The 24,922-nt window shown below is 45.3% G+C and overlaps 1 protein-coding gene across 1 annotated transcript; it reads right to left on the bottom strand.

The window, feature by feature from the left end:
• Positions 1-358: 358 nt before the first annotated feature.
• naglu (N-acetylglucosaminidase, alpha) lies at positions 359-23,966 on the bottom strand. Its single transcript, XM_004571460.5, has 6 exons — positions 23,413-23,966; positions 6,033-6,180; positions 5,599-5,745; positions 5,384-5,469; positions 2,785-3,041; positions 359-2,586 (listed from the first exon to the last, which is right to left on the bottom strand). Exons 1-6 carry the CDS (start codon positions 23,823-23,825, stop codon positions 1,382-1,384), a joined length of 2,256 nt encoding a protein of 751 aa, XP_004571517.1. The 5' UTR covers positions 23,826-23,966; the 3' UTR covers positions 359-1,381.
• Between the last annotated feature and the right edge of the window lie 956 nt (positions 23,967-24,922).

Here is a 24,922-nt window from a genome sequence, read left to right as displayed (position 1 = left end):
GAGTCACTGCACATTTCAGAGATATTTAAAAGATGCCTTCATTAATGAGAAATGTTATAAATGGTTTCATGCAGCTCCTGAAATACACACAAAGTATTTTTCAGTCGGGGTTAAATTTTTAACTTATGCTCCATTTTAAATGCTTTCTCCACCAGCTTTTTTAATGGTCATAAAGGCAGTGTACCGTGCCCAAGCTTGCAGCTCACGTCCTGCTACTTTGTGCTGGACTGTTTCTGGGTCACCTTTGCACAGGCCGAGTCCTGTGATCTACGCTTCGAGGGGTCAGTTCTGATCAACATCTTCAATGTGATGAACACAACTGTTTTTCTGAAAAAGTAACCGATTCCTTTGACATGTCGAAGTCTGACAGGTGTTTATTTTGATATAAAAATATATTTTTTTTAATCAGAATAATCATTCAGACAAGAATACATGAGCTTGTCAGCTTTATCGTTCATTGCTAAATACAAATTCATCTGTTTGGAAGACCTTTGTGGATTATTACTACGTTTAACTGAACATGTTAGCAGGAGCTCTAAATACAGGAGGTGGTTGTTAAACAGCGTCTGAAGCACCCAAACAGTTCTATAAGTAGGACGCTGGCCTTCTTCTTCTGTCTCTACTTAATGTCAGTTCTATAAAACATATTCCTATCGCTCATGTCGTTTAGAAAAAGCAAGAAAAAAAAAAATCACAATATCCAAATTAACTTCAGACTAATGCATAACAGAGTCAGTTTCTAAAAACAGCATATTATTCACTTAAAGTTTAACATGTCCAATATTCAGATTTGCTTTCTGTGCGACTAAAGATGGAGATCAGACTCGTGTCTGCGTTACAGTTGAAACTATAACTACACATTATTGTGTGTTAAATGTGCTTCTACTTCCTTGCTAGATTTTCCCACTAACAGTAGCGGGACACTGAAGTGCGCATTTCAGGCACACAGCAGGTTATGCATGCAGACTGGATTGGACAGATCCAGACTTTCTACAATTGAAGCGCAGATTGGAGATTCCTGTCAGTCTTCTCGTATTAATCTGAAATGGTGAATATGTGAAACATTTTCCTTACGATGTATTCAGTCTAAAACAGTACCACAGAGTTTGTAGAACACCTCAAACAGTCGAGAAGAGATCTGATACTTCCTCCTCTGATACGGAGCATTATTGGGAATGTGATCAGTCTGAGCATAACGTGAAAATAATCTTCCAAGAACAGACAAAACCACCCGTTGCTGATTTCAGTAAGTGTGCAAAAAACAGATTGTTCCTGTAAACCCAAGCAGTTTGTTCAGGGACAGCCGAGGACGACTGAAAGTGGACAAACACATTCTTCAAGCTGTTACTTGCAAGTTTTTCAAAAATGTTCTCTCTGCTCACTATAGTCTGTTTAGGGCCTGTGGAAAGTACTTGAGGAAGATCCTATAAGCGATCTCGTACGTGTCTCCCTGAGGTTTGGTCGGGTACTTTCTGCCGTTGTAAATGAATCCTTTTTCTATTTGGAATACCGCCTGGTTGAAGGCAGCCTGCTTGAAGGGTTGTCCGCTGTTCAGGCATTCCACCAACGTTTGGACAAACAGGCCCCATCGCTGGGCATAGTAGTCCTCAATGAGCCCCCCCCACTCTTTGCTGGCATAGTCCAGGATCTCACCACTGGGACCCCAGAGAGTGATCTGGTTTCTGGCATTCATGTCATAGAGCTGCGCCTCCTTGTCATCCACGGCGAGGGACCGAGCTCGCTCCAGCCACGTCCCCAACAGGAAGTTTCGGTTGCTACTCAGCAATCGATTGAGCTCCGGCAAGAGGTCATAGACTAGCACACCACCTGCAGTCAGCAACTCTGACAGGTTTTGCTTCTTGAAAGCATCTGCAATATCTCGATAAAAGGACGTAGTCAGTACTTGTAGCACCTCCCGTGTCACATCCACAAGATCGTACCTGAATGTCTCTTTGGACATAAGAGAAGGAGCTGCATCCATGATGAGTTTCCAAGCTTTGTACAAGTCAGCGGGGTCATACCAAAGCCCAGTGTTCATGTGAAAGGATGGTCTGCGGACCAGTGGGCTGTGGTTGTGGTTTCGGTAGTGTGGGTCACTGCAGTTGTAAATGCTGGCAAATAAGAGCCTCCATGCAGCAGTCAGGCTCTCTTGTGTATTGCCATAGCGACGTATGGCATAGAGCGACACCCACTTGGCCAAGTTGACTGGCTCCTTGCGCCAAGCCAGCTCACTCATCAGTTCATACGTCACAGGATTCTGCTCAATGCCTTCTGGTGTCATGCCTATGCCTACTAAGGTGGAGTTTGGGAAATGCAAGGCTTTAAAAGGGCCTGAATTGATGCTCTCAACTGTACCAAACAGCCCACTGTTGCCCCCAAAGTTCTGCAACATACACCAAATGAAGGGCTGCCCATAGAAAGACTCTGTGTAGGAGAAGATTGGCTCGGTCTCTGCAAACAGGTCCAGCACAATCATCCGTCCAAGGGGCACTCCGTGTAGTAGGGCCTGAATCTGGGCTGGTTTCCAGAACGCTGCATCGCTGAAGAACAGCCAACCTTGCATCAGCCAGACTGCCTGGGGATCAACTGGAGAGAAAAACATTTGGATAAGGGCCAGACAATAGACCAGCTCTTGAACATGGCTCAAAATCAGCAGGGAGCTTTAGCAAACTGTCTGTGCAAGAAAATTGTACAACAGGTCATCCGTGGGGCAACAAACTAGGGCAATTATTGTACTTGGACCCAGAAATTGTCACGGTTCAGGCAGCTGATTCAAACACTCACCTGCTGTCATTGAGGCAAAGACTGAGCGACTGACTGCAGACAGGTAGGCGGGGTCAGAGGAGGGTGGAGTCATTTCATTGAAGGTGTCTGTGCTGTAAATGTGATCCGTCCCAAATTGCTTCAGCACTTGGGACAGATACAGGGAACCAATGTGATGGAAAAGGGGGTCTTGTGGATCTAAGACAAGCGAACATGAGTAGCTGCAGTTGAAATGAGACCATGGCCCCAGTCTGGTTACTCTGGCCTCTGGATACAGCCTGAAACACAAGCAAGCAGCAGCAATACTAACTCTCTAGTCACAGAGTGGTTACATGAAATACGTTTGACGGACACAGAGATGCAGTTTGCTGCTACAGGACAAACTAACAAACCAATTCAAACAACTCTGACTACCAGGAAAAAGTGATTAAAGCGTTTCTTTTTTTAAATTCTAAAACAGAGATAAACAAGACAAACACAGTGCAGATGAAAATAAATGGAAAAAAGGCAGCTTCATCAGTAAAGGCAAGCATGTTATAAGAATGCCTGAGCTTTCTTATATCTACATCTCGGGCAGCTAGATTTGACATATTTCTGTATCATTTTTGAATAATACAGATTGTGCTGGGACAAACTACAGATCCAACATGGATCCAGATGGCATGATTTGGGAAATCAGATCTACTGCGACTCCATTTTGGATCCATCGTGCTGTGTAAGTGGACTAACCCAGGCACACATTCATGATCTGTTATGGAGCCTACCGTACTGTGTGGTAGGTCTGGTTCTTTTTATCAGTGGAAAATATCCAGAGTTTCAGAATTGTTGCCTCTTTTGATGAAATGTAATTATTTAATTCCAACATGAAATGCTCAAAAACAGATGAGAAACCTTCTTTATAAGAGACGGTGGTATAGTGTGTTTAAAACAGGCTAGCTGAGATGAACATGAGAGTTCATTAAATGCTACGCCTAATATTCCTAACTTTACTAGTGACAAACACATTTGGCAAGGTGTGATCGTGGCTCAAGAGTTGGGAGTTCATCTTGTAATTGAAAGGTTGCCGGTTCGAGCGCTGGCTCCGACAGTCTCGGTCGTTGTGTCCTTGGACAATACAGCCGTTGTCTACTGGTGGTGGTCAGAGGGCCCGGTGGCGCCAGTGTCCGGCAGCCTCGCCTCTGTCAGTGCGCCCCAGGGTGGCTGTGGCTACATGTAGCTGCCATCACCAGTGTGTGAATGGGTGGATGTGTAAAGCGCTTTGGGGTCCACAGGGACTAAGCAAAGCGCTATACAGACCATTTCATTTTAACGAAGGTAAATGGTCTGGTACTTGTAGCGCCTTTCTACTGAACTTGAGCACTCAAAGAACTTTTTGCTCCCCTCTGGTCACAAATACCTTCACCCAGTGTTTTTATCTGTAGTTAACCTCTATCTAACACTCACACAGACACGTCACGATTCAGCATCTCACCCAAGAATTATTTGGCACAGGAGGAGCCTGAGATCGAACCACCAACCTGTGGATTAGTATATGACCCGCTCTACCACCTGGGCCATAGTCACCCAGGTGGCGACCTGTTAGTAACTTTTACTGCAATGATCAATGTCTGCTGGGTTTTGGTGCCAAATGACTGTCTCGGGATATTTGCATAACATGATTTCATTGGCTAGCAGTTGCATTTGTGTGTTTGAATAAAAACACGTGTGCTCTGATTGGCTGGCACTTCCAAAGTTAAACAGCATGAGCAAAGCGGACCAACGGATCCATAGTTCAGTTTGGCAGCTCGTGACGTCACTCCAACCAAAGCGAATGAGAAGCGAGCGTGTCAAAGCCTGAAACGCATCCATGTGAATCCTGCCCCACAACATCCTCAGAGCTTTCTCAGCCTCAGGTCGAGATCACTGTGTTTCCTTACATGTGGCATTACCAGCATGCGTATGGTGGTAAGCACAAAACTGATGGCTGCGCATGTTAGATAAACGCGATGTATGTTGCATGTGTACTTGTTTCTTTCACAAGGTAAGAATAAGACTCAGTGACGGTGTAACAGAGAAACAAAGATCAGTTTGTCAGAAGGACAGTAACAGCAAACACGGACTAGATTTAACTACATTCAAGTAAAATTAGTGATGCTTGGTCTTCTTGATAATATTTCACTACATGTCAGGAGGTACTGGCCATTTTCTTCACAGTCTATTTTTATCCACTTTTTATATTTATTGACTTTACAGCATTTGTACTTCAAATCACAATTAACCCCAGAAAATCTATTATTTTGAGCCTCAACAATGCTGTTTATGTGGCAAAGTAACAGTAACATCATGAACACACAGGCAGACTGCATTGCTCATTAAATTAACTGGTCAAGTTGATAGTTAGTAGTTGCAGAACGTCTCACTCCTATCAACACTTTTCATGTTAACTTGCCCCACACTCTAGTCCCAGTGCTGTAACGGCAGATAATCATCACACATCTGTAAGAAAAATAAATACCCGCAGCCAATCAGACTGGTTCTTGTAATTATTAATGGTAGCACTGGTTTGGCTGTAAGTACCTATAAGACTAAGTTTGCTGTGGCACAGAGCAGAAAATGATGTTGAGACATAAAGAAGAGTGACCTGAGGACTCCCTTGGGGATGTTTCCAGAGAAGGCCGGCAGCACGGGGATCATGCCAAAGGATCTCATCCGCTCTAAAATCTTAAACTGGAAAAAGTGAGGAAAAAGTGATGTGAGATGATTGAGTCCACAGCAGCGTCTCAGCGTACATTCAACTTGGTTTAAACACAAATGGTTTTGGTCCATTGACATGTTGCTGTGTTGAGGTTTGATTACTTGAAGGTAGAGCTGGTTCACGTGCCAGGACTGCGGCAGAGGTCCACCAAACTTGAACAAGTTTGCCATACGGTTCCAGGCAAGGAACGCCGGACCGGAGAAGAACTCTTCTATCTCTGACTGGTTTAACCCGAGAGCACGGTAAACCTAAAAACAACAAGAGCAGCTTCTAAACACTCACAGTCAGCATTTTGTATCTAGTCCCAACTTATTTCAGTGTTAAGCAAAGTTTCCTAGACGTCTTATGTACTGGCTTCTGGCTGAGCCTGTTCTCCTCCAACTTTAACTTCTTCCCCGTACTGCTCAGAGAATTATGCCAACCAGCTGTTAAACACACTACAGAACTGAAGTACAAAAGCTGATCTAGTCCTGATTCATATCATTGCAAGAGCTGAAGAGAAAAAAAACATAGCTGAACTTTCAGACTTCCTCACCTCCTGCCACAGGGCTTCTTGGCCAGTGAAAGCCAGCGGCAGATTGATTCCATTCAGTGCCATCCAATCAATCTCTCTCTCCCATCTCGGCCAGTCCCACCACACGGAGGAATAACTAAAGGTGCAGACGTTCTGATAGTACCGGAATCTAGATACAAATACACAAATATGTGGCTTAGAAATGCATTTTATTTAATACAGAAATATAATACAAATGTAGTATAATGGTGTGATTATAGCACGGTGGTTAGCACTGTTGCCTCACAGCAAGAAGGTCCTGAGTTCAATTCCACCATCAGGCCGGGTCTTTCCGTGTGGAGTTTGCGTGGGTTCTTCCCGGGTACTCCGGCTTCCTCCCACCGTCCAAAGACATGCAGTTTGTGGGGCTAGGTTGGTGAAAAATCTAAATAGGTGTGAATGGCTGTCTGTCCCTGTGTGTTGGCCCTGCGACAGACTGCCAACCTGTCTCGCCCTACGACAGCTGGGATAGGATCCTGAAAACGATAAGTGGAAGCTTGATGTGATGGATGGTGTGATTGATAGTTTGCAGTGTTATTGCTGTATTAGAACGGGTTCTTTTCCCAATAACCTGTAAAGCCAAACTATTCTGCTTGATAAATGTGATCGCTGAGCTCTATATCATGTTTTAAAGACATGATGATAAAAACAGTTTGTGTTAATCAGTTAATCAGTAAAACTGTAATACTATTTATGTGTCCTCAAAATATACTCTAAATCACACAGCCCTGCCCCTCCTTCACTCTGCAGCTCTCCTCACATTCAAAGTTCTCCAGCAGAATGAAGGGAGGCACCAAAGTCTGAAGGTGTGCATCAACTTAACACTGCAAGTGCATTGTTGTAGTGGTTGACAATGCTGATTTGTTGAAAAAAAAACACCTGGAGAAAGAGGTGGCTGCAAACTGTTGTGTTTCTGTGACTGCCTGGCTGTCCTAGGAGGAGGGATTTGGAGGTATCCAGGTAACCTCAGGGTTAAAACTGGGTAATACAGCCTAATAGGCTAGAGCCTATCACCTACAGTGGGGCAAAAAAGTATTTAGTCAGCCACCGATTGTGCAAGTTCCCCCACTTCAAATGATGACAGAGGTCAGTAATTTGCACCAGAGGTACACTTCAACTGTGAGAGACAGAATGTGAAAAAAAAAATCCATGAATCTGTAACGCAATCTGTACTTACGCCAAACCTTTAATGTGTGGAAATCAGGACTGTTGACCTTGGGCAGTTCACTAGGTGTCAGTGTCATCAATTTCACCCCGATGTTTAACCCAGAATCACAGTTTCTCTAAAAATAGGTTACAAGAAATCAAATGTATCCCAAATACCTGTATCCTGTCAGAAGCTAGTTTCGTAAAGGAGATTGGTAGTAGCTGCTCCACCACAGGAACAATAAGGCTTCCAGCACACAATGGACACCACACTTACTTAGCATAAACACATTTATTTGACACAATTTTAAATAATAAACCCCCTTTTTTTTGTAGTGTCTTTCCACTCAGTGTCATAAGAAAAATAAAATAAAATAAATAAATAAAATCAAATATGTATCCTTTAAGGTCCTTTGGCCAAAAAAAAAAATCACCTGAGCTCAGGGAAAAATAAAGCGCATCGTTGGGGCCCTTTGAATTGTTCCTACCGCTCTGTTGGAACGGTGTAGCATCCAATAATAGCATCCAGCAAGCAGCAACGACCATCTATTTGCCAGGACGGTTCGGCAGAGTCATCAGATGAGGACTTCCACAAGGCAGTTCATCCAGTAGGATCCAGGGCACCAAAAGGGCAAACAAACCAGCCTACACACAAGTGTGCAGAAGAATTAACTGAAATGTTCATAAGTCTCAGTACCATTGACTCAGTGTCCATGTCACTAACGGCTTATTTAACAGACTTACCATTATAATAATACAGGTTTGTCAAAATACAACATAACAGAACATAAATGCAGTTAACAATGCTTATCAATGCTGTTCTCTTAGGCATAACATAATAACACTAACTGACCTCGTGTCGGCCGCCATTTCAGGACATTAGCTAGGCTCACTTAACGGCTAGCTTGCTAACAGTCAGCCAATAACACACGTTATACAATATTTAGCCTCTTTCTTAACAACATGACAGCAGTAGATTTGATACCTCGCTGCAATATAATAAGGCACAAAACATTTCATACGAACATGAGCTGCACGCTAACTCACCAGAGGAGTTCGTGTAATGGCGAATGCTGTCGGACTCAGCTCCGCTTCACGTTCGTAACCGCTACAAGACTTTTTCCTAACAACATATTAAATCATTAGCTTCACATATAAAGGTTTTTAAAACTATTTACAGCAACTCAAATGTCTACTCTACCCGAATTTCCAGCTCGTAGAGGGCACGAGAGCAGCATGCGCCTCATCGGATGAACGGAAGGAAAAACTCTGTAGCTGGACTAGAGAGTGGCTATGCGCACGGCACAGTGGTGCGTTCAGTGACCACAAATAATCAGAAATCCCATACTCAACCAATGATCTGGGTTACACTCTCCCCCTCTAAAGTGCATGAGTCTCTGCATGCACACTTGACTTAACAGGTGTGTGAAGGAAAGTGCTCTGAGAGAATACAATTGCGAAACTCTGACAAAAAGGAACTGAGAGCCAAAATTAAAGGCTCACCTAACTCATCATAAGTTAGTTTACGAGGTTGGCGTCTCTCTCTCCCAGAACGCCGCAACTCTACTGTCTCTGGCTCTAAACTCCGCTCAGCACTGTCGCTGCTTTCTTGATTCATTTCAACAGGTTCTGTTTGTTCAGGAATGTCAATAACAACCCAACCTGGACCTTCATCAGATGGAATGGGAGATGTGGTCACCTCATTGCTTTCTGAGTGTAACAAAGGCTCTGTCAGGAATCGCTGTGCGGCAGACAGGAGTTGGACCCAAAATGCAGGACTCACAGACTCGGGGAGGTGAACTCAAAACACAGCTTTATTTGCTGGGAGAACAAACATACAAACTAGACTAAACTGGGAAACCATAAACTAAGAACTCACAGGGAGACACAGGGAGATCCACACACAGCATGAGGGACGACGTCACGCCGAACAGAGGGAGACGCAGACAGAAATACACAGAGGGTAAACGAGGAAAGTGGGAACACAGGTGACACTGATAATCATAACGAGACAGGGCGGGGTGAACTGAACATGACATGTACGGGCGTGAGAGTCACAAAGTAAACAGGAAGTGCACAGAGGTTCAGACAGGAGGAGAGAGAGCACGGGGAAAACACAGACATAACGGGCTGGGGAAACATGAAACAACCACAAAGGGAGACGAGGGCTCATAAATACACAGGGCACACAGGGGGGAGAGAGAGAGCACGGGGAGAACTTGGACATAATGGGCAGGGGAAACATGGAATAAAACATAAGGAGAGACGAGGGCTCACAGATACACAGAGGGGCACACAGGGGGTAAAAGCCATGAAGGGAAAACACTTAGGGAACAACACAACAGGGCAACTCAGAAAACATGGCCTAAATAAGGAACAAAATACAAACATACAAGAAAACTAAGAACACTGGGCCAACATGGCCCAGGACCATGACAGGCTCAGGTTCAGAAACATGACTGGGTGTTTCTCGTGCGTGTGACTCGTCTTGTGGCTCTGCACGGGGCAAACTAGAATGCACATCCCCAGTGGACAGCTGAGGTGTGATAACCTGCCTTTCAGTCTGGATAAAAGGACCTCTGGTTATTATTTCTGGAACCGCAAAAGCTGGACACACTTCGTCCTCATCACTGTATACCTCATCTTCCTGACCATCAGGGTCATCAGAAGATTGTACTTCTCTTTCGGCTTTGTTTCTCAGTTTCTTCCCTTTAGAGGACCCATGAGATCTGCTCCCTGCTATTTCTTCCACAGGTAAGAACCCACACGGTAGAAGGAGATCCCTGTGTAAGGTGCGTTTTGGTCCGTCTCCCAACTCGGGTTCCACAACATAGACAGGGCCATCATTGATTCGTTTAACCACAACATGTACTTTCTGTTCCCACCTGTCTGAGATTTTGTGTTTACCTCTGACACTCATGTTTCTAACCAAAACCCTGTCACCTGCACAGAGCTCGGCCACTCTAATCCTCTTGTCAAACCTAAATTTATTCCTTTCTCCGATCTTCTGGGAGTTTTTTGCAGCTAGGGTGTAGCTCTCCTCCAGACGTTGACGAAGGTTGTTCACATACTCTGAATGAGACTTATGGTTGGCATTTTCAGGTTGGATACCTAAGACTAAATCAATGGGTAGTCGGGGTTGTCTGCCAAACATCAGTTCATAAGGAGAGAAACCAGTTGTGTCGTTCCTCGTGCAGTTATACGCATGAACTAAGGGTTTAACAAAGTCCCTCCAGTGAGATTTGTCTTCCTCTTCCAACGTACCCAACATATCAAGAAGCGTCCGGTTAAACCTTTCCACCGGGTTTCCGCGAGGATGATAAGGTGTAGTGCGGATTTTGTCTGCTCCTATCAACGCACATAGCTCTTTGATTGTGTGAGATTCAAAGTCTCTACCCTGATCACTGAGTAGACGACTGGGAAACCCATAATGAACTATGAAGTTCTCCCACAGAGCTTTTGCAATGGTCCTGGACTTCTGATCTTTAGTTGGCACTGCCACAGCAAACTTTGTAAAATGGTCAGTGATAACTAATATGTTACGGGTGTCTCTGTTGTCTGGCTCAACTGACAAATAGTCCATACAGACGAGTTCAAGCGGGTAAGTTGCTATAATATTTTCAAGAGGCGCTGCCTTCTGAGGCACTGCTTTCCTCCTGACACAGCGTGGACACTGTCTGCACTTCTCTTCTACAGACTTTGTCATCATTGGCCAATAGAATCTGGAACGGGCAAGATGCAGTGCTCGTTCAAAACCAAGATGACCAACTTCATCATGCACTCCACGCAACGCTTTCCCTCTGAACTGTTCAGGTAGGACTAACTGCCATACAGTGTTGTCTCTATTTGTCCATTTCCTGTACAATACTCCATCTCTCATTTCGAGTCTTCTCCACTCCTTGAGAAGGAGCCTAACATCAGGAGCTTCAAGGTTTTTTTTCTCTGAAGCTGGGCTTTTGAGCTCTTTCAACGAAGGTAATGACACGTGAGACAACCGGGTCATTCCTCTGAGCTTTATACCAGTCAGAGCTTGTCATAGATGGTAATGTGTCTTCTCCAAATACATCCGCAACTGTTGAGGGATCAACAGCAAGAGACTCTACAGCCAAGGGTTGTTCTAGATTTGAACAGTGCTCGATCTTTGACACCACAAGATGGCGTTGACATAAGGCAGATACCACCTCGTGACTCATCTCGTTGCTCACCTCTAGAAGACGGTTTTTCATGTCATCAACTCTCTCCCTTTCTTTGATGAAATCCTCATCTTCAAAAGGAGGAGCTTGTGGTCGTCGGGACAGCCCATCTGCATCGCGATTGGCATGACCGGCCCTGTACTTAACGTTGAACTGATAAGTAGACAGCGCAGCTAACCAGCGATGACCAGCAGCATCTAACTTTGCAGATGTCAGTACATACGTGAGAGGATTGTTATCCGTCACAATGGTGAAGTTAGCGCCATAAAGGTAGCTGTTAAACTTCTCACAAACTGCCCACTTCAAAGCTAGAAATTCAAGTTTGTGAGTGGGATAGTTTCTCTCACTTTTGGAAAGTCCCCTGCTTGCATAAGCCACAGCTCTCAGCTTCCCGTCCTGGTCTTGGTAGAGCGCTGCACCCAAGCCTTCACGACTGGCATCAGTGTGCAGGACATATGGTAGCTGTGGGTTGGCAAAAGCAAGGACAGGTGCCGATGTCAATCTCTCAATCAAAGTCTTAAACGCATTTTCACATTCAGGTGTCCACTCCTCTCCAAAAGGTAAGTTAATGTTTTATGGTTGTCTGAAATGTTCTCCAAGATACACTTTACCCCTCTTTTTGGGTGAGTAGTAACCAGCCGTGAGACTATTTAAAGGCTTTGCGATCTTTGAGTATCCATCAATGAATCTCCGGTAATAACCGGCAAAGCCTAGGAAACATTTTAACTCTCTCTTGTTTGTAGGACGAGGCCATGTTTTCAAAGCTGAGATCTTATCAGGATCTGTGTGAACTCCTTGGGCATCAACCACATGGCCAAGGTACTTCACCGAGGGCCTAAAGAAATGACATTTTTCTGGGGACAGCTTCAACCCAAAGTCCCTCAACCGGTTCAGCACCCTCATGAGTCTCACCTCATGTTCCTCCAGGGTGTCTGAAAACACAATCAGATCATCCAAAAACACAAGTACCTCACTCAAGTTCAAACCCCCAACACACTTCTCCATCAGTCGTTGAAACGTACTTGGGGCATTTGTAACGCCCTGAGGCAGGCGATTAAACTCGTAAAACCCAAGAGGACAGACAAAAGCAGTTTTAGCTTTATCTTCCTCGGCCATCTCAACCTGATAATAGCCTGATTTGAGGTCCATGACCGAGAACCACTTGGCACCACTAAGGGCCGTGAAGGTCTCCTCAATGTTTGGGAGGGCATAAGCATCCCTAATGGTCCGTGCGTTCAACTTGCGGTAATCAACGCACAACCTGATTGAACCATCCTTTTTACGCACAACTACTATTGGAGATGCGTAGGGGCTCTCTGACTCCCTAATAACCCCTGCATTAAGCAGTTCTTTGAGGTGTTGCTTGACAGCTTCTCTGTCACTTGGGTGGATGGGCCTCGACCGTTCCTTAAACGGCGTGTCATCGTTCAGCCGAATGTGGTGTTTTACCACAGTGGTGTGACCATAAGACAGATCATCAACCGCAAACACTTCTGAAATAGACTTGAGCTTGGTGGTGATGCGCTCTTTCCATTCTTCAGAGATGGGTGACTCATCAAGATTAAACTTAAGCTTCTCTCCATCAAACTTGTCATGAGAAGAAGCATTTGAAACAGGCACCAGGGGTGAAATGTGCTGGGTTACACATACCTGGGCAACTGTACTTCCTGGTTGCAATACAATACTATACCCACTCAAGTTCTGCAAGACGACTGGAACCTTACTCTTAGCTTTGTAAGGGATGTCTATCAAAGCAGTTTCAAGAAATAAACCACCAGGTAACTTGTCGTGTTCATTTGGTTCAAGGACGAAACTTACGTTAGGAGTGTTCTTTCTCAGCCTAACATCGCCCATTAAACAGCACTTGTGGTTGGCAGGGATGGTGACTGGTACTTTCCCGTGCAACCTCACTGGGTGTATGTGGCAATCATCCATTTGTTTAGCCAAGTGCTGGAGAACCAGTGCTACATCTCTGGAACACAGTCTGTGAAGGAAATCTGGACCGTCACGTTCAGATAACTTATCATGGAGTCTTAACAGTGCATTGGTACCAATCAAAACTGGTATTCTGCTGTTAAAATGGCACTCAGGCACAACAAGAGCCAAAACAACCAACTCTTCCTCTTTGCCTGTAATGTTGTGAGGAAAAGTGATGTGGGTCTCAACATAACCAAGGTAGGGAACGTGCTGTCCACCTGCACCCTCAATCTCAAGCAATGCTTGAATGGGCTGAATGGGGAGATGTGCCAGCTTATCCTTGTGAAATGATTCGGAGATTGTAGTGACTTGTGAACCACTATCCATGATAGAGTTGCATTGCACACCCTCAACCAAAACAGAAGCTGAACAACGAGGACCTATCAGACCGGGTGGCAAGCGGGATTGGGAACTGAAATCTTGAACCGTTGTCTGGGTCTTTATTTTGCTCTGAACATCAATTCTTTGGTCACTTGAGGCGGGACTAATGCTGGTCTCAGCTCCTGGACGTCCCACAGCAGGAGCCGCTACAAGTTTAAAGCAAAAGGCTCAGTAACCTGTTGGGCTTGGAACCTTCCTTGCTTTTCCTTTAACTCAGCATTCTTCTGGCGGACTAGTGCCTGGTTGGGTTCATTTGGGCATCGAGCGGCAATGTGGTTATCTTCACCACATCTAAAGCAGAACCATGCTTTTGGCATAGAGGGAACCTTAACTGGTCTCCTGGCGCTGCTATTTCTTGCCGTAAGGAAGTCTTTGCCACTATTATTCTCTTTAGGACATTTTTGGTTCTGAGTGAGCTCTCTGAGTTGTTTAGACAACTCATCTATTTTGCTTTCAAGTTTAACAGTTTCTTCTTGCCTCTGTTTTAACGCTGCACTAAGCTCACTGTCAAAAGGAGAATTCTTGGACCTTTGACTCAGTTTCTCTACCTGCTTTGAAAGCTCATCCATTCTCCTCTCAAGCTTAGATGCTTCGCTCTGCTTTGCAGTCTGTGTCGGAACGGGCTCATCATCATAGGAGGGTACATCAAAAATGGAGTGGGCATGTACAGCTGCTTTTGTAGCACCCAGATGTTTTTTCATCCTGTCTAGCTTTGCAGATCTACGACCTTCCTCGGTCCTCAACATAAGGAGTAGATCTGGGAATGTTGGTGGACTGTTCTTTTTGTTTTCTAGTTGGAGAGCTATAATGAGACTCTGGTCCCAGCAGCCTCTAATAAACTGTCTGAGTAGGTGTTCGCTCAAAGTTTCGACAGAGACTCCCCCTCTAGAAATAGCTCGAGTAAGGAGGCTATGGAGTCTGTTCAAATATGCTGAGGGCTTTTCTCCGCTATTCTGGTTGGAGCTGAGAAAGGTTGCAAATAACTCTTCTCCGTCCTCTACAACACTGAAAGCGGAATCGAGCTGCCTAACATAAGCCCTGGGTGGTGAGCTCACACCAAGCAACTTAACAACATCGGCTGCTGGACTTAGCAAACTTTCAAGTATTTTCCTAACCTTTTGCACATCACTAAGAGAGCAATCACTGACAAGAAGGTCCACTTGTGTGCGCCATGTTTCATAGTCTACCTCACCATTGGGCCTAGGAGCACGGCCAGAAAAGGTGCGCAGTCTGGTTTGTGTAGACCACGGGGCTGTTGAGTCATTTCTGATAACGTGCTCAACAACAACTTTTTGAATCTGAGGTGGGTTAAGGAGACTGTGGTCGATATTAACAGGGTTCACCACAGCACTATCAGGTGCATTGTGGGTCTGTATGTAGTGATTAGGTTCATCATGATCACTAACTACAGTGTCATGGAGGGATGTGTCCCCATCCTGAGCTGTGTGTGGCTGTGTGTCAGGAATCTCAGAGTTATGTCGAACTTCTTTGACCTCACTCTGAATAACACTCAAGAAACCTGCTTTACCACTATCTCCAACAGCCTTCAGTTCTTCTAAATATCTACGAGCTAACTCCTTGCCTACCTCTTCCTGAGCAACATCTCGAATGGTTTTGACAGACCAACCGATAGCAGAATCCTTGGGGCTCGGCAAGTCACCTAAGATCTGGGGGTTGATCTTGGAAATGGCTTGATCGGACAAATATTCTATCAGGACTCTACCCTCTGGCTGGTTTGATTCATCTGGAATTCGAACTATCCGAGAAACTTTACCATTTACTGAAAAAACACTAGCAATGTCATCATCTGTGTAAATCCCTTCAACGCCAGTCACAAAAAGTGAGCACTGGCCATCTACATCAAAACGTCTGCAAAGATCCATGTCCAACACGATAGGGTCAAGGAAAAATGAAAAGGTAGGTGTTGTGAGCTGGAAAGTCAAGGTGCTACTTTTCACCAATCTCCTGGCTGGCTCGCCACTTGTAACGCAATCTGTACTTACGCCAAACCTTTAATGCGTGGAAATCAGGACTGTTGACCTTGGGCAGTTCACTAGGTGTCAGTGTCATCAATTTCACCCCGATGTTTAACCCAGAATCACAGTTTCTCTAAAAATAGGTTACAAGAAATCAAATGTATCCCAAATACCTGTATCCTGTCAGAAGCTAGTTTCGTAAAGGAGATTGGTAGTAGCTGCTCCACCACAGGAACAATAAGGCTTCCAGCACACAATGGACACCACACTTACTTAGCATAAACACATTTATTTGACACAATTTTAAATAATAAACCCCCTTTTTTTTGTAGTGTCTTTCCACTCAGTGTCATAAGAAAAATAAAATAAATAAAATCAAATATGTATCCTTTAAGGTCCTTTGGCCAAAAAAAAAAATCACCTGAGCTCAGGGAAAAATAAAGCGCATCGTTGGGGCCCTTTGAATTGTTCCTACCGCTCTATTGGAACGGTGTAGCATCCAATAATAGCATCCAGCAAGCAGCAACGACCATCTATTTGCCAGGACGGTTCGGCAGAGTCATCAGATGAGGACTTCCACAAGGCAGTTCATCCAGTAGGATCCAGGGCACCAAAAGGGCAAACAAACCAGCCTACACACAAGTGTGCAGAAGAATTAACTGAAATGTTCATAAGTCTCAGTACCACTGACTCAGTGTCCATGTCACTAACGGCTTATTTAACAGACTTACCATTATAATAATACAGGTTTGTCAAAATACAACATAACAGAACATAAATGCAGTTAACAATGCTTATCAATGCTGTTCTCTTAGGCATAACATAATAACACTAACTGACCTCGTGTCGGCCGCCATTTCAGGACATTAGCTAGGCTCACTTAACGGCTAGCTTGCTAACAGTCAGCCAATAACACACGTTATACAATATTTAGCCTCTTTCTTAACAACATGACAGCAGTAGATTTGATACCTCGCTGCAATATAATAAGGCACAAAACATTTCATACGAACATGAGCTGCACGCTAACTCACCAGAGGAGTTCGTGTAATGGCGAATGCTGTCGGACTCAGCTCCGCTTCACGTTCGTAACCGCTACAAGACTTTTTCCTAACAACATATTAAATCATTAGCTTCACATATAAAGGTTTTTAAAACTATTTACAGCAACTCAAATGTCTACTGTACCCGAATTTCCAGCTCGTAGAGGGCACGAGAGCAGCATGCGCCTCATCGGATGAACGGAAGGAAAAACTCTGTAGCTGGACTAGAGAGTGGCTATGCGCACGGCACAGTGGTGCGTTCAGTGACCACAAATAATCAGAAATCCCAACTCAACCAATGATCTGGGTTACAAATCCACATGGTAGGATTTGTAAAGAATTTATTCGTAAATCAGGGTGGAAAATAAGTATTTGGTCAATAACAAAAATACAACTCAATACTTTGTAACATAACCTTTGTTGGCAATAACAGAGGTCAAACGTTTACTATAGGTCTTTACCAGGTTTGCACACACAGTAGCTGGTATTTTGGCCCATTCCTCCATGCAGATCTTCTCGAGAGCAGTGATGTTTTGGGGCTGTCGCCGAGCAACACGGACTTTCAACTCCCGCCACAGATTTTCTATAGGGTTGAGGTCTGGAGACTGGCTAGGCCACTCCAGGACTTTCAAATGCTTCTTACGGAGCCACTCCTTTGTTGCCCGGGCGGTGTGTTTTGGATCATTGTCATGTTGGAAGACCCAGCCTCGTTTCATCTTCAAAGTTCTCACTGATGGAAGGAGGTTTTGGCTCAAAATCTGGCACTGCGGGATTTGATTCCCTGCCGTTGTAGTGTGTTACTGATGGTGACCTTTGTTACTTTGGTCCCAGCTCTCTGCAGGTCATTCACCAGGTCCCCCCGTGTGGTTCTGGGATCTTTGCTCACCGTTCTCATCATCATTTTGACCCCACGGGATGAGATCTTGCGTGGAGCCCCAGATCGAGGGAGATTATCAGTGGTCTTGTATGTCTTCCATTTTCTGATGATTGCTCCCACAGTTGATTTTTTCACACCAAGCTGCTTGCCTATTGTAGATTCACTCTTCCCAGTCTGGTGCAGGTCTACAATACTTTTCCTGGTGTTCTTCGAAAGCTCTTTGGTCTTGGCCATGGCGGAGTTTGGAGTCTGACTGTTTGAGGCTGTGGACAGGTGTCTTTTATACAGATGATGAGTTCAAACAGGTGCCATTCATACAGGTAACGAGTGGGGGACAGAAAAGCTTCTTACAGAAGACGTTACAGGTCTGTGAGAGCCAGAGATTTTCCTTGTTTGAGGTGACCAAATACTTATTTTCCACCCTGATTTACGAATAAATTCTTTACAAATCCTACCATGTGGATTCATGGATTTTTTTTTCACATTCTGTCTCTCACAGTTGAAGTGTACCTCTGGTGCAAATTACTGACCTCTGTCATCATTTTAGGTGGGGGAACTTGCACAATCGGTGGCTGACTAAATACTTTTTTGCCCCACTGTATTAGAGTGAGAGGCAGGGTCGCACCCTGGACAGGTCACCAGTCTGTCACTGTCTTGAACAACAGTTAACACCTTTGAGTACAAAGTTGTTCCTTGAGTCCATACAGTCCAGACCTAATCAGCATCGTTCACTGTCATTCCTTCAGCTGTCCTGTTTGTGAGCGGTTGGATTCAAAGCCACTCATGAAGTACAGAGTTACAACACCAACATATAAACTTTTCATATAATTCAATTTTATTTACAGGGCACCAAAATCACAACACGGTGCTTAAATATAGCACTGAAGTTTAAACAGGAACAGTCAAAAAGAAAAACACATAAATAAAGCTACAACACTTCAACTGTTCCAGTGAAGTGAGAGTGGAGGCCTGGGTGTAGACACTCCCTGTATGATGCTGAAGGATTACACACTGCTCCCCACAACTATGTTACAGACATGAGCAAAACAAACTGAACCACACATGCTGCCGATGGTTCAGCCCAGCCACTCTGCACATGACATAGCTGCAGTGAGCTGATCCGGGTCTAATGCACAACAGACAACTGAAAGGAGAGTCCTTTAAAGGGCCTGGCGGCAGTACAAGTGCTCAGAGAAAACAATGACAAATGTGTGACAACGCTCCATTTCTCATGCACCCGGGTTTGTTCAGGCTGAGACGGTACCCCGGCATCGTCCTGTGTGTAGTTTGAACCTGTCACAAAAGCACTCGATGTGCAATTGTTCTTAGGTGACGGAGAACTATAAGAACCATCGACTGTCGTGATGCCATCGGGGGCTGTGACTGCAACAGGTCCACTCTGTGGAGAGCAGTTCCCATGAACGACTGAGAGGAGCTGGTGAACATCCAATGTAACGGGTGTGAAGTGGATTTGGTGGGAAAACATTTTTTCTTAGTTATGTACATGTGAACTGTAATTTCATCTGACAGCAGGACTGGGATGCTCTGTAACATCACCAGTGGTGAACCTCCCAACCAGCTGTCTGTGACTACATGGAGCTTAAACCTGAACGGGAAAATGTGACATGACATGTTTGAGGATTTTTGTTTGTTTTTTTAATCCAAGTCTAAAATATATAGTGAATTAAAAATGTAAAAACTCCAGTAAAGTAAAAAGTGGACAATGGCTGTGTCAACAACAAATAAAGAACTGACAGACTGAGATTTGTTTACCTTCCTGTTACATGTTAATGGAGCTGTGACACTATGAGTGCAGCGGCCTAAAACCTCTGTCCCCCTCTGTAGGGACCAGGGCCCGTATCCCTAAAGAATCTTTGTGCAAAAAGTGGCTCCTAGCGGCCAAATTCTAAGAAAATTCTCAGAGTCATGACGTTTTCTTAGAATTTCCCCTAAAAGTGACACGACAATCCCAGTTAATATAAAAGCTATTCCTCAAGATTCCTAGCGCTTAAAAGGGCTCCTAAGGCGAGATCTGCTAAGAGCAGGGAAGAGGACTTTTAGTGGCTTAGGAGTTCCCCTAAGCAGCTGCACAAAATGGCCAACAGAAGAGGCAGGAGAGATGTCCTGCAAACACTGGATGACAGGGAATTATTGAGATGCTACAGATTGGATCGTGCAGGAATCATGTTTGTGGTGGATCTCCTTAGAGATGCAATTACTTCACCAACTCGACGCCACAACGCTATTACACCGGAGACAAAAGTAATCACAACCCCGAGGTATTTGGCAACCGGGAAAATGCAACAATGCAGCAGTGATGACTTGGGTCTGCAATCACAGACATTGCTAAAAGCTGAGCCATGTTACCCTCGTTAAGACCACACTGGACTTGTAACGTTGTGATTTCTACTTCATTAAGGACAGCCTCTTGAGATAGGCCATCTTGTTTTCAACGGGGTCCATATGGGAGTGAAAGTACAAAATATGCCAGCTAGGATATTTATATGAGCAAATAAGACACGAATCATTATTTGAACAGGGTGTAATGAGTTTAAGTTTTCACATATTTTAGATTCTAATGGCTATAACCCCTACAGCTTACTATTCATTTTCCAGATATTTTCTTGAATGTGAAATATTATTTACAATTACAGTCAGCATAAGATTAGAGTATATAATATGTTTATTGATTTGAGGGTACATCCTTTGCTCATTATCACCAAAAGCTCATTTCCATCAAACTTGTAGGATCAACCAATCACGGCTTTTGAAATGATGACTCATACCTAGCAACGGGGTCAACCACACCTCCTCACTAAGATAGGATTTTCCATCCATTCCTTGCTCAGAGTTCACTGAAAATGTTCTGGAATCACTTCTAAGCTAAAACTCCTGGCAAGGAATTTTTAGGTTAAGTTAGGAGCTCTCTGAGAGGATTCTCAGAATCTTTAGGGATACGGGCCCTGGCCATTATTTTGGGAAAACTAAAAATATTTAAGTCACGTAGCCAATGACCTGTGAATGAAATAATGTTTTATAGCTTCTTATACTCTCACTATACTCTCACTATAAGGCTTTCAGGAGCAAAGTGAAGGAGGAGATGAAAGCAGCACAGCGGGAGGTGAAACGCTGCCTGAGGGAAGCAAAGGACACCTACAGGAGGAAGGTGGAGCAGAAGTTGGAGAGGAACAATATGAGGGAGGTCTGGAATGGTGTGAAAACCATCACAGGCCACAACACCAAGAAAAGCACAGTGGGGGGGACTGTGGAGAAGGCAAACGAACTCAACAACTTCAACAGGTTTGACCAGCCCACAAGCCCCCCACCCTCACCCTCACTACAGAGTCCTCTCCCCACTCTCCTACCTCCCTCGCTTCCCCCCCTTCCTGACACCATGACACCCCCCTCCTCCAATCCCTCTCTCAGCAGCAAGACATCTCCCCCCCTCCCAAACATCTCCCAGTGTCACAGTGGATCAGGTCAGGAGGCAACTGAGGAAGCTTCGCCCCAGAAAGGCAGCAGGCCCAGACAAGGTGTGTCCTAGGACACACCTTGTCTGGGCTAAAGGCGTGTGCTGCTGAACTTGGGGAGCCGCTACAACGAGTCTTCAACCTCAGTCTGCGACTGGGGAGAGTGCCCGCCCTATGGAAGACATCCTGCATCGTCCCGGTCCCTAAAAGGAACCGGCCCAATGAGCTGAATGACTTCCGACCGGTGGCACTGACGTCACATCTTATGAAGACTCTAGAGCGGCTCTTCCTCAACCTCCTCCGACCACAGGTACAACATGCCCAGGACCCACTACAGTTTGCATACAAGGCGGGTGTCGGAGTGGAGGATGCCATCCTGTACCTCCTACACAGAGCCCACTCACACCTGGATGGGGGAAAAGGCACGGTCAGGATCCTGTTTCTTGACTTTTCCAGTGCCTTTAATACCATCCGGCCCTGTATGCTTCAGGAAAAACTGAACAGGATGGAGGTGGACCCCTGCCTGGTGGCTTGGATCTCCGACTACCTCACCGACAGACCACAGTACGTCAGGCTGAAGGACATCACGTCTGACACTGTGGTCAGCAGCACAGGAGCACCACAGGGAACTGTGCTGTCCCCTCTTCTCTTCACCCTGTACACCTCTGACTTCTGCTACAACTCTGAATTATGCCACATTCAGAAGTTTGCAGATGACACGGCCATCATGGGGTGTATCTGGGATGATCAGGAAGAGGAGTACAGAAGTCTGGTGAGGAACTTTGTCGCATGGAGTCACACAAACCACCTGCAACTCAACACCTCAAAGACTAAGGAACTGGTTGTGGACTTCGGGAGGTCCAGAGAAGGTCCACTGCCGGTTCAGATAGAGGGGGAGGAGGTGGAGGTGGTCAACAAGTACAAGTACCTCGGGCTGTGGGTGGACAATAAACTGGACTGGTCATGCAACACAGAGCACCTGTATAAAAAAGCCCAAAGCCGACTGTACTTCCTCAGGAGGCTGAGGTCTTTTAACATCTGCAGGAAGCTCCTGAGGATGTTTTACCAGTCGGTGGTTGCTGGAGTACTTTTCTATGCTGTGGTGTGCTGGGGGAGCAGCACAGCAAAGAGGGACTCATCCAGGCTGGAGAAACTGATCAGGAAGGCTAGCTCTGTGGTCGGCATGAAGCTGGACACTCTGGTGACAGTGGCAGAGAAAAGGACACTAAAGAAACTGATGGACATTATGAACAATGCTGGGCATCCTCTGCACACGGCCATAAACAACCAGAAGAGTCTGTTCAGTGACAGGTTGCTTCTCCCCAAGACAAGAACTAACAGACTTAAAAACTCCTTTGTCCCACACGCCATCAAACTGTTTAACTCCTCTCTGGAGGGGAGAGGGAGGGGAAACAGGAGGACAAAGGAGGGAACAACTAAGCTGTAGTGCCTCTTCACCTCACTGTGCAATACTTTTTGTAAATAGTCAACAGTGCAATAGACTCAATACTTGAAATGTGCAATTCACTTGTATTTTTATTTTTTATTCCTATTTATTCTATTTATCCCCTTTGTATATTTTATTTATATTTGTCTCTGTATTTATATATATGTGTGTGTGTGTGTGTGTGTGTGTGTGTGTGTGTGTGTGTGTGTGTGTGTGTGTGTGTATATATAACAATTCTGTAACTGTAACTTCGGTCGTTGCTGTGCTTTTTGGAAGTCGAATTTCCCAGAGGAACCCACCCGAGGGATTAATAAAGTTCTATCTTATCTTATCTCTTATCTTATACTCACAAAACACACACTTCTAGGAGTGAGACAAACATTTCACCTTTAAAATAAGAATTCTTTTAAAATGCATGTTTTTTTTTGTTGCGGTTTCTTTGTTTTCCTTTTGTTTTGTTTGTCTGTCTCTTTTTTTTCTATGTGGTTGTATTTTTTTTTTGTACCACGTTCAAAATAAAGATTCAATTCATGTAGCAGATGTTGCCCACACTTCAAGTTCTGGGGGTCTAAACGCATTACAGCTGATCCGATGTCTGTGTGGGGAAAGCACACACACTTTCTTTCCTCCTGTTGTTTGCTGTGTGTGAGGTCAGGAAGTGTCAGTTTGTTGTCTCTGACATGAAAATGAAACGTGAGCTGCTCACAGTTTGGACACACGGTCTAACCAGGTGAGACAGTCACAGAGGGCTTTGACACCAACCTTTGTAAGGACTTGGCGCATTAAACGGGTCCCTCGCAGGTCTCTTGTAAGCCTGCAGAAACCTTTGTGAGGACGGTGCGGGTCACTGACCTGTGCGGGGTGCTGATGCGCAGGACGCCGGTGAGCTTTGGCAAAGGTCTGGGCAGATCCAGCTGATTCCCGGACCAGGAAACGTGGCAGTTGCAAAAATACTTCAAATAATTATAAATCCCGGAGGCCACGGCCACCCCGGTGCTGCCTGTGGCGACGACCTTGTTGTTTTTGGTGGACCTGAGCTCGCACACGTCCAGGCTGTCGTTGGAGAGGCTCCCGTTGATCGACACGATGAACTCGGCCGATCTGTTCCCCAGCAGCCGCCTCAGCAGCTCGGTCACCGCTCTGCCCTGCGCTCGGTCGCTGGCTCTCGGTCTGATGTGGTCCAGAGAAGGAAACCTGCAGCGTGCGCTCACACACAGGCTCCAGACGAGCAACAGAGCCAAGCAGCAGCCGCTTCCGCCTGACATTTTGAGCCCTGTCCACGGGAGACACTTTCCCACCGTTGCATAAGTTTAAAAACGAGTTTATTTGTCTATTTGCGGAGAACCCGGAAGCGTCGCTTTACCAAAAGCCTGCTGGCCAATCAGAGAAAGCGTTGCGGCCTCCGTTGACTGTCAGCCAATCGAGTGTTGTTTCCTGAAAGCTTTTTGGCACGTGATCAGTTTGTCACATGACAGTAAACTTAGAGAAGTGTTGTGCGAGTTACTGTTAAACTGTTAAAGCCAGTGTTACCGACGGCACCGACGCTTTAAACACAGCTCAGCAGACTCACAGCGGTCATAGCAGCAAATATACAACAAACATCAAGCACTCAGAAAATCAGTGTAGAAACAGATATGCTGGATAAATAGACAAGTATAGAGATATAGGTGTAAATATAAAAAGAATAGTATGTGTCGTGGTGTACAGTGACAGTGGGCATTGAGGTGTTCTTAGTTCTGTTCCAAATGTGTGGATCTGACCCAAGTGGGTGAATTAAAGAGTCTGATAGCAGCAGAAGGAACGACTTCCTGTAACGCTCCCTCAGACAGCCAGGCTGAAGGAACCTGTTGCTGAAACTGCTCTTCAGATTGTCCAGTGTGTTATGGAGGATGGGAGTCACTGTCCATGATTACCAGCAGTCAGCAGTCTGTCACCGATCACCTCCTCCAGGGTGGAGAGCTTCACGCCAACAACAGACTCGACCTTCCAGATGAGTTTGTTCAGTCTGTGTCCTTTGCTTTGATGCCTGTACCCCAGCACGCCACAGCAAAGATGATGGGGTGGCTGTAGCTCAGGTGGCAGAGCAGGTCAGCCACTAATCAGAAGGTCGGTGGTTCGATCCCAGGCTGCCTCCTGCCTGCATGCCAAATGTCCTTGGGCAAGAGACTAACCCCATGTTTGCCTACTGGTGGTGGTCAGAGGGCCCGGTGGCGCCAGTGTCCGGCAGCCTCGCCTCTGTCAGTGCGCCCCAGGGTGGCTGTGGCTGCAATGTAGCTGCCATCACCAGTGTGTGAATGAGTGTGTGACTGGGTGGATGACAGGATGTAGTGTAAAGCGCTTTGGGGTCCTTAGAGACTAGTAA

Source organism: Maylandia zebra, linkage group LG8 (assembly GCF_041146795.1).
Source record: "Maylandia zebra isolate NMK-2024a linkage group LG8, Mzebra_GT3a, whole genome shotgun sequence".
In the NCBI taxonomy this organism is placed as follows: domain Eukaryota; kingdom Metazoa; phylum Chordata; class Actinopteri; order Cichliformes; family Cichlidae; genus Maylandia; species Maylandia zebra.
This window is presented reverse-complemented; position numbering and strand designations above follow the sequence as displayed.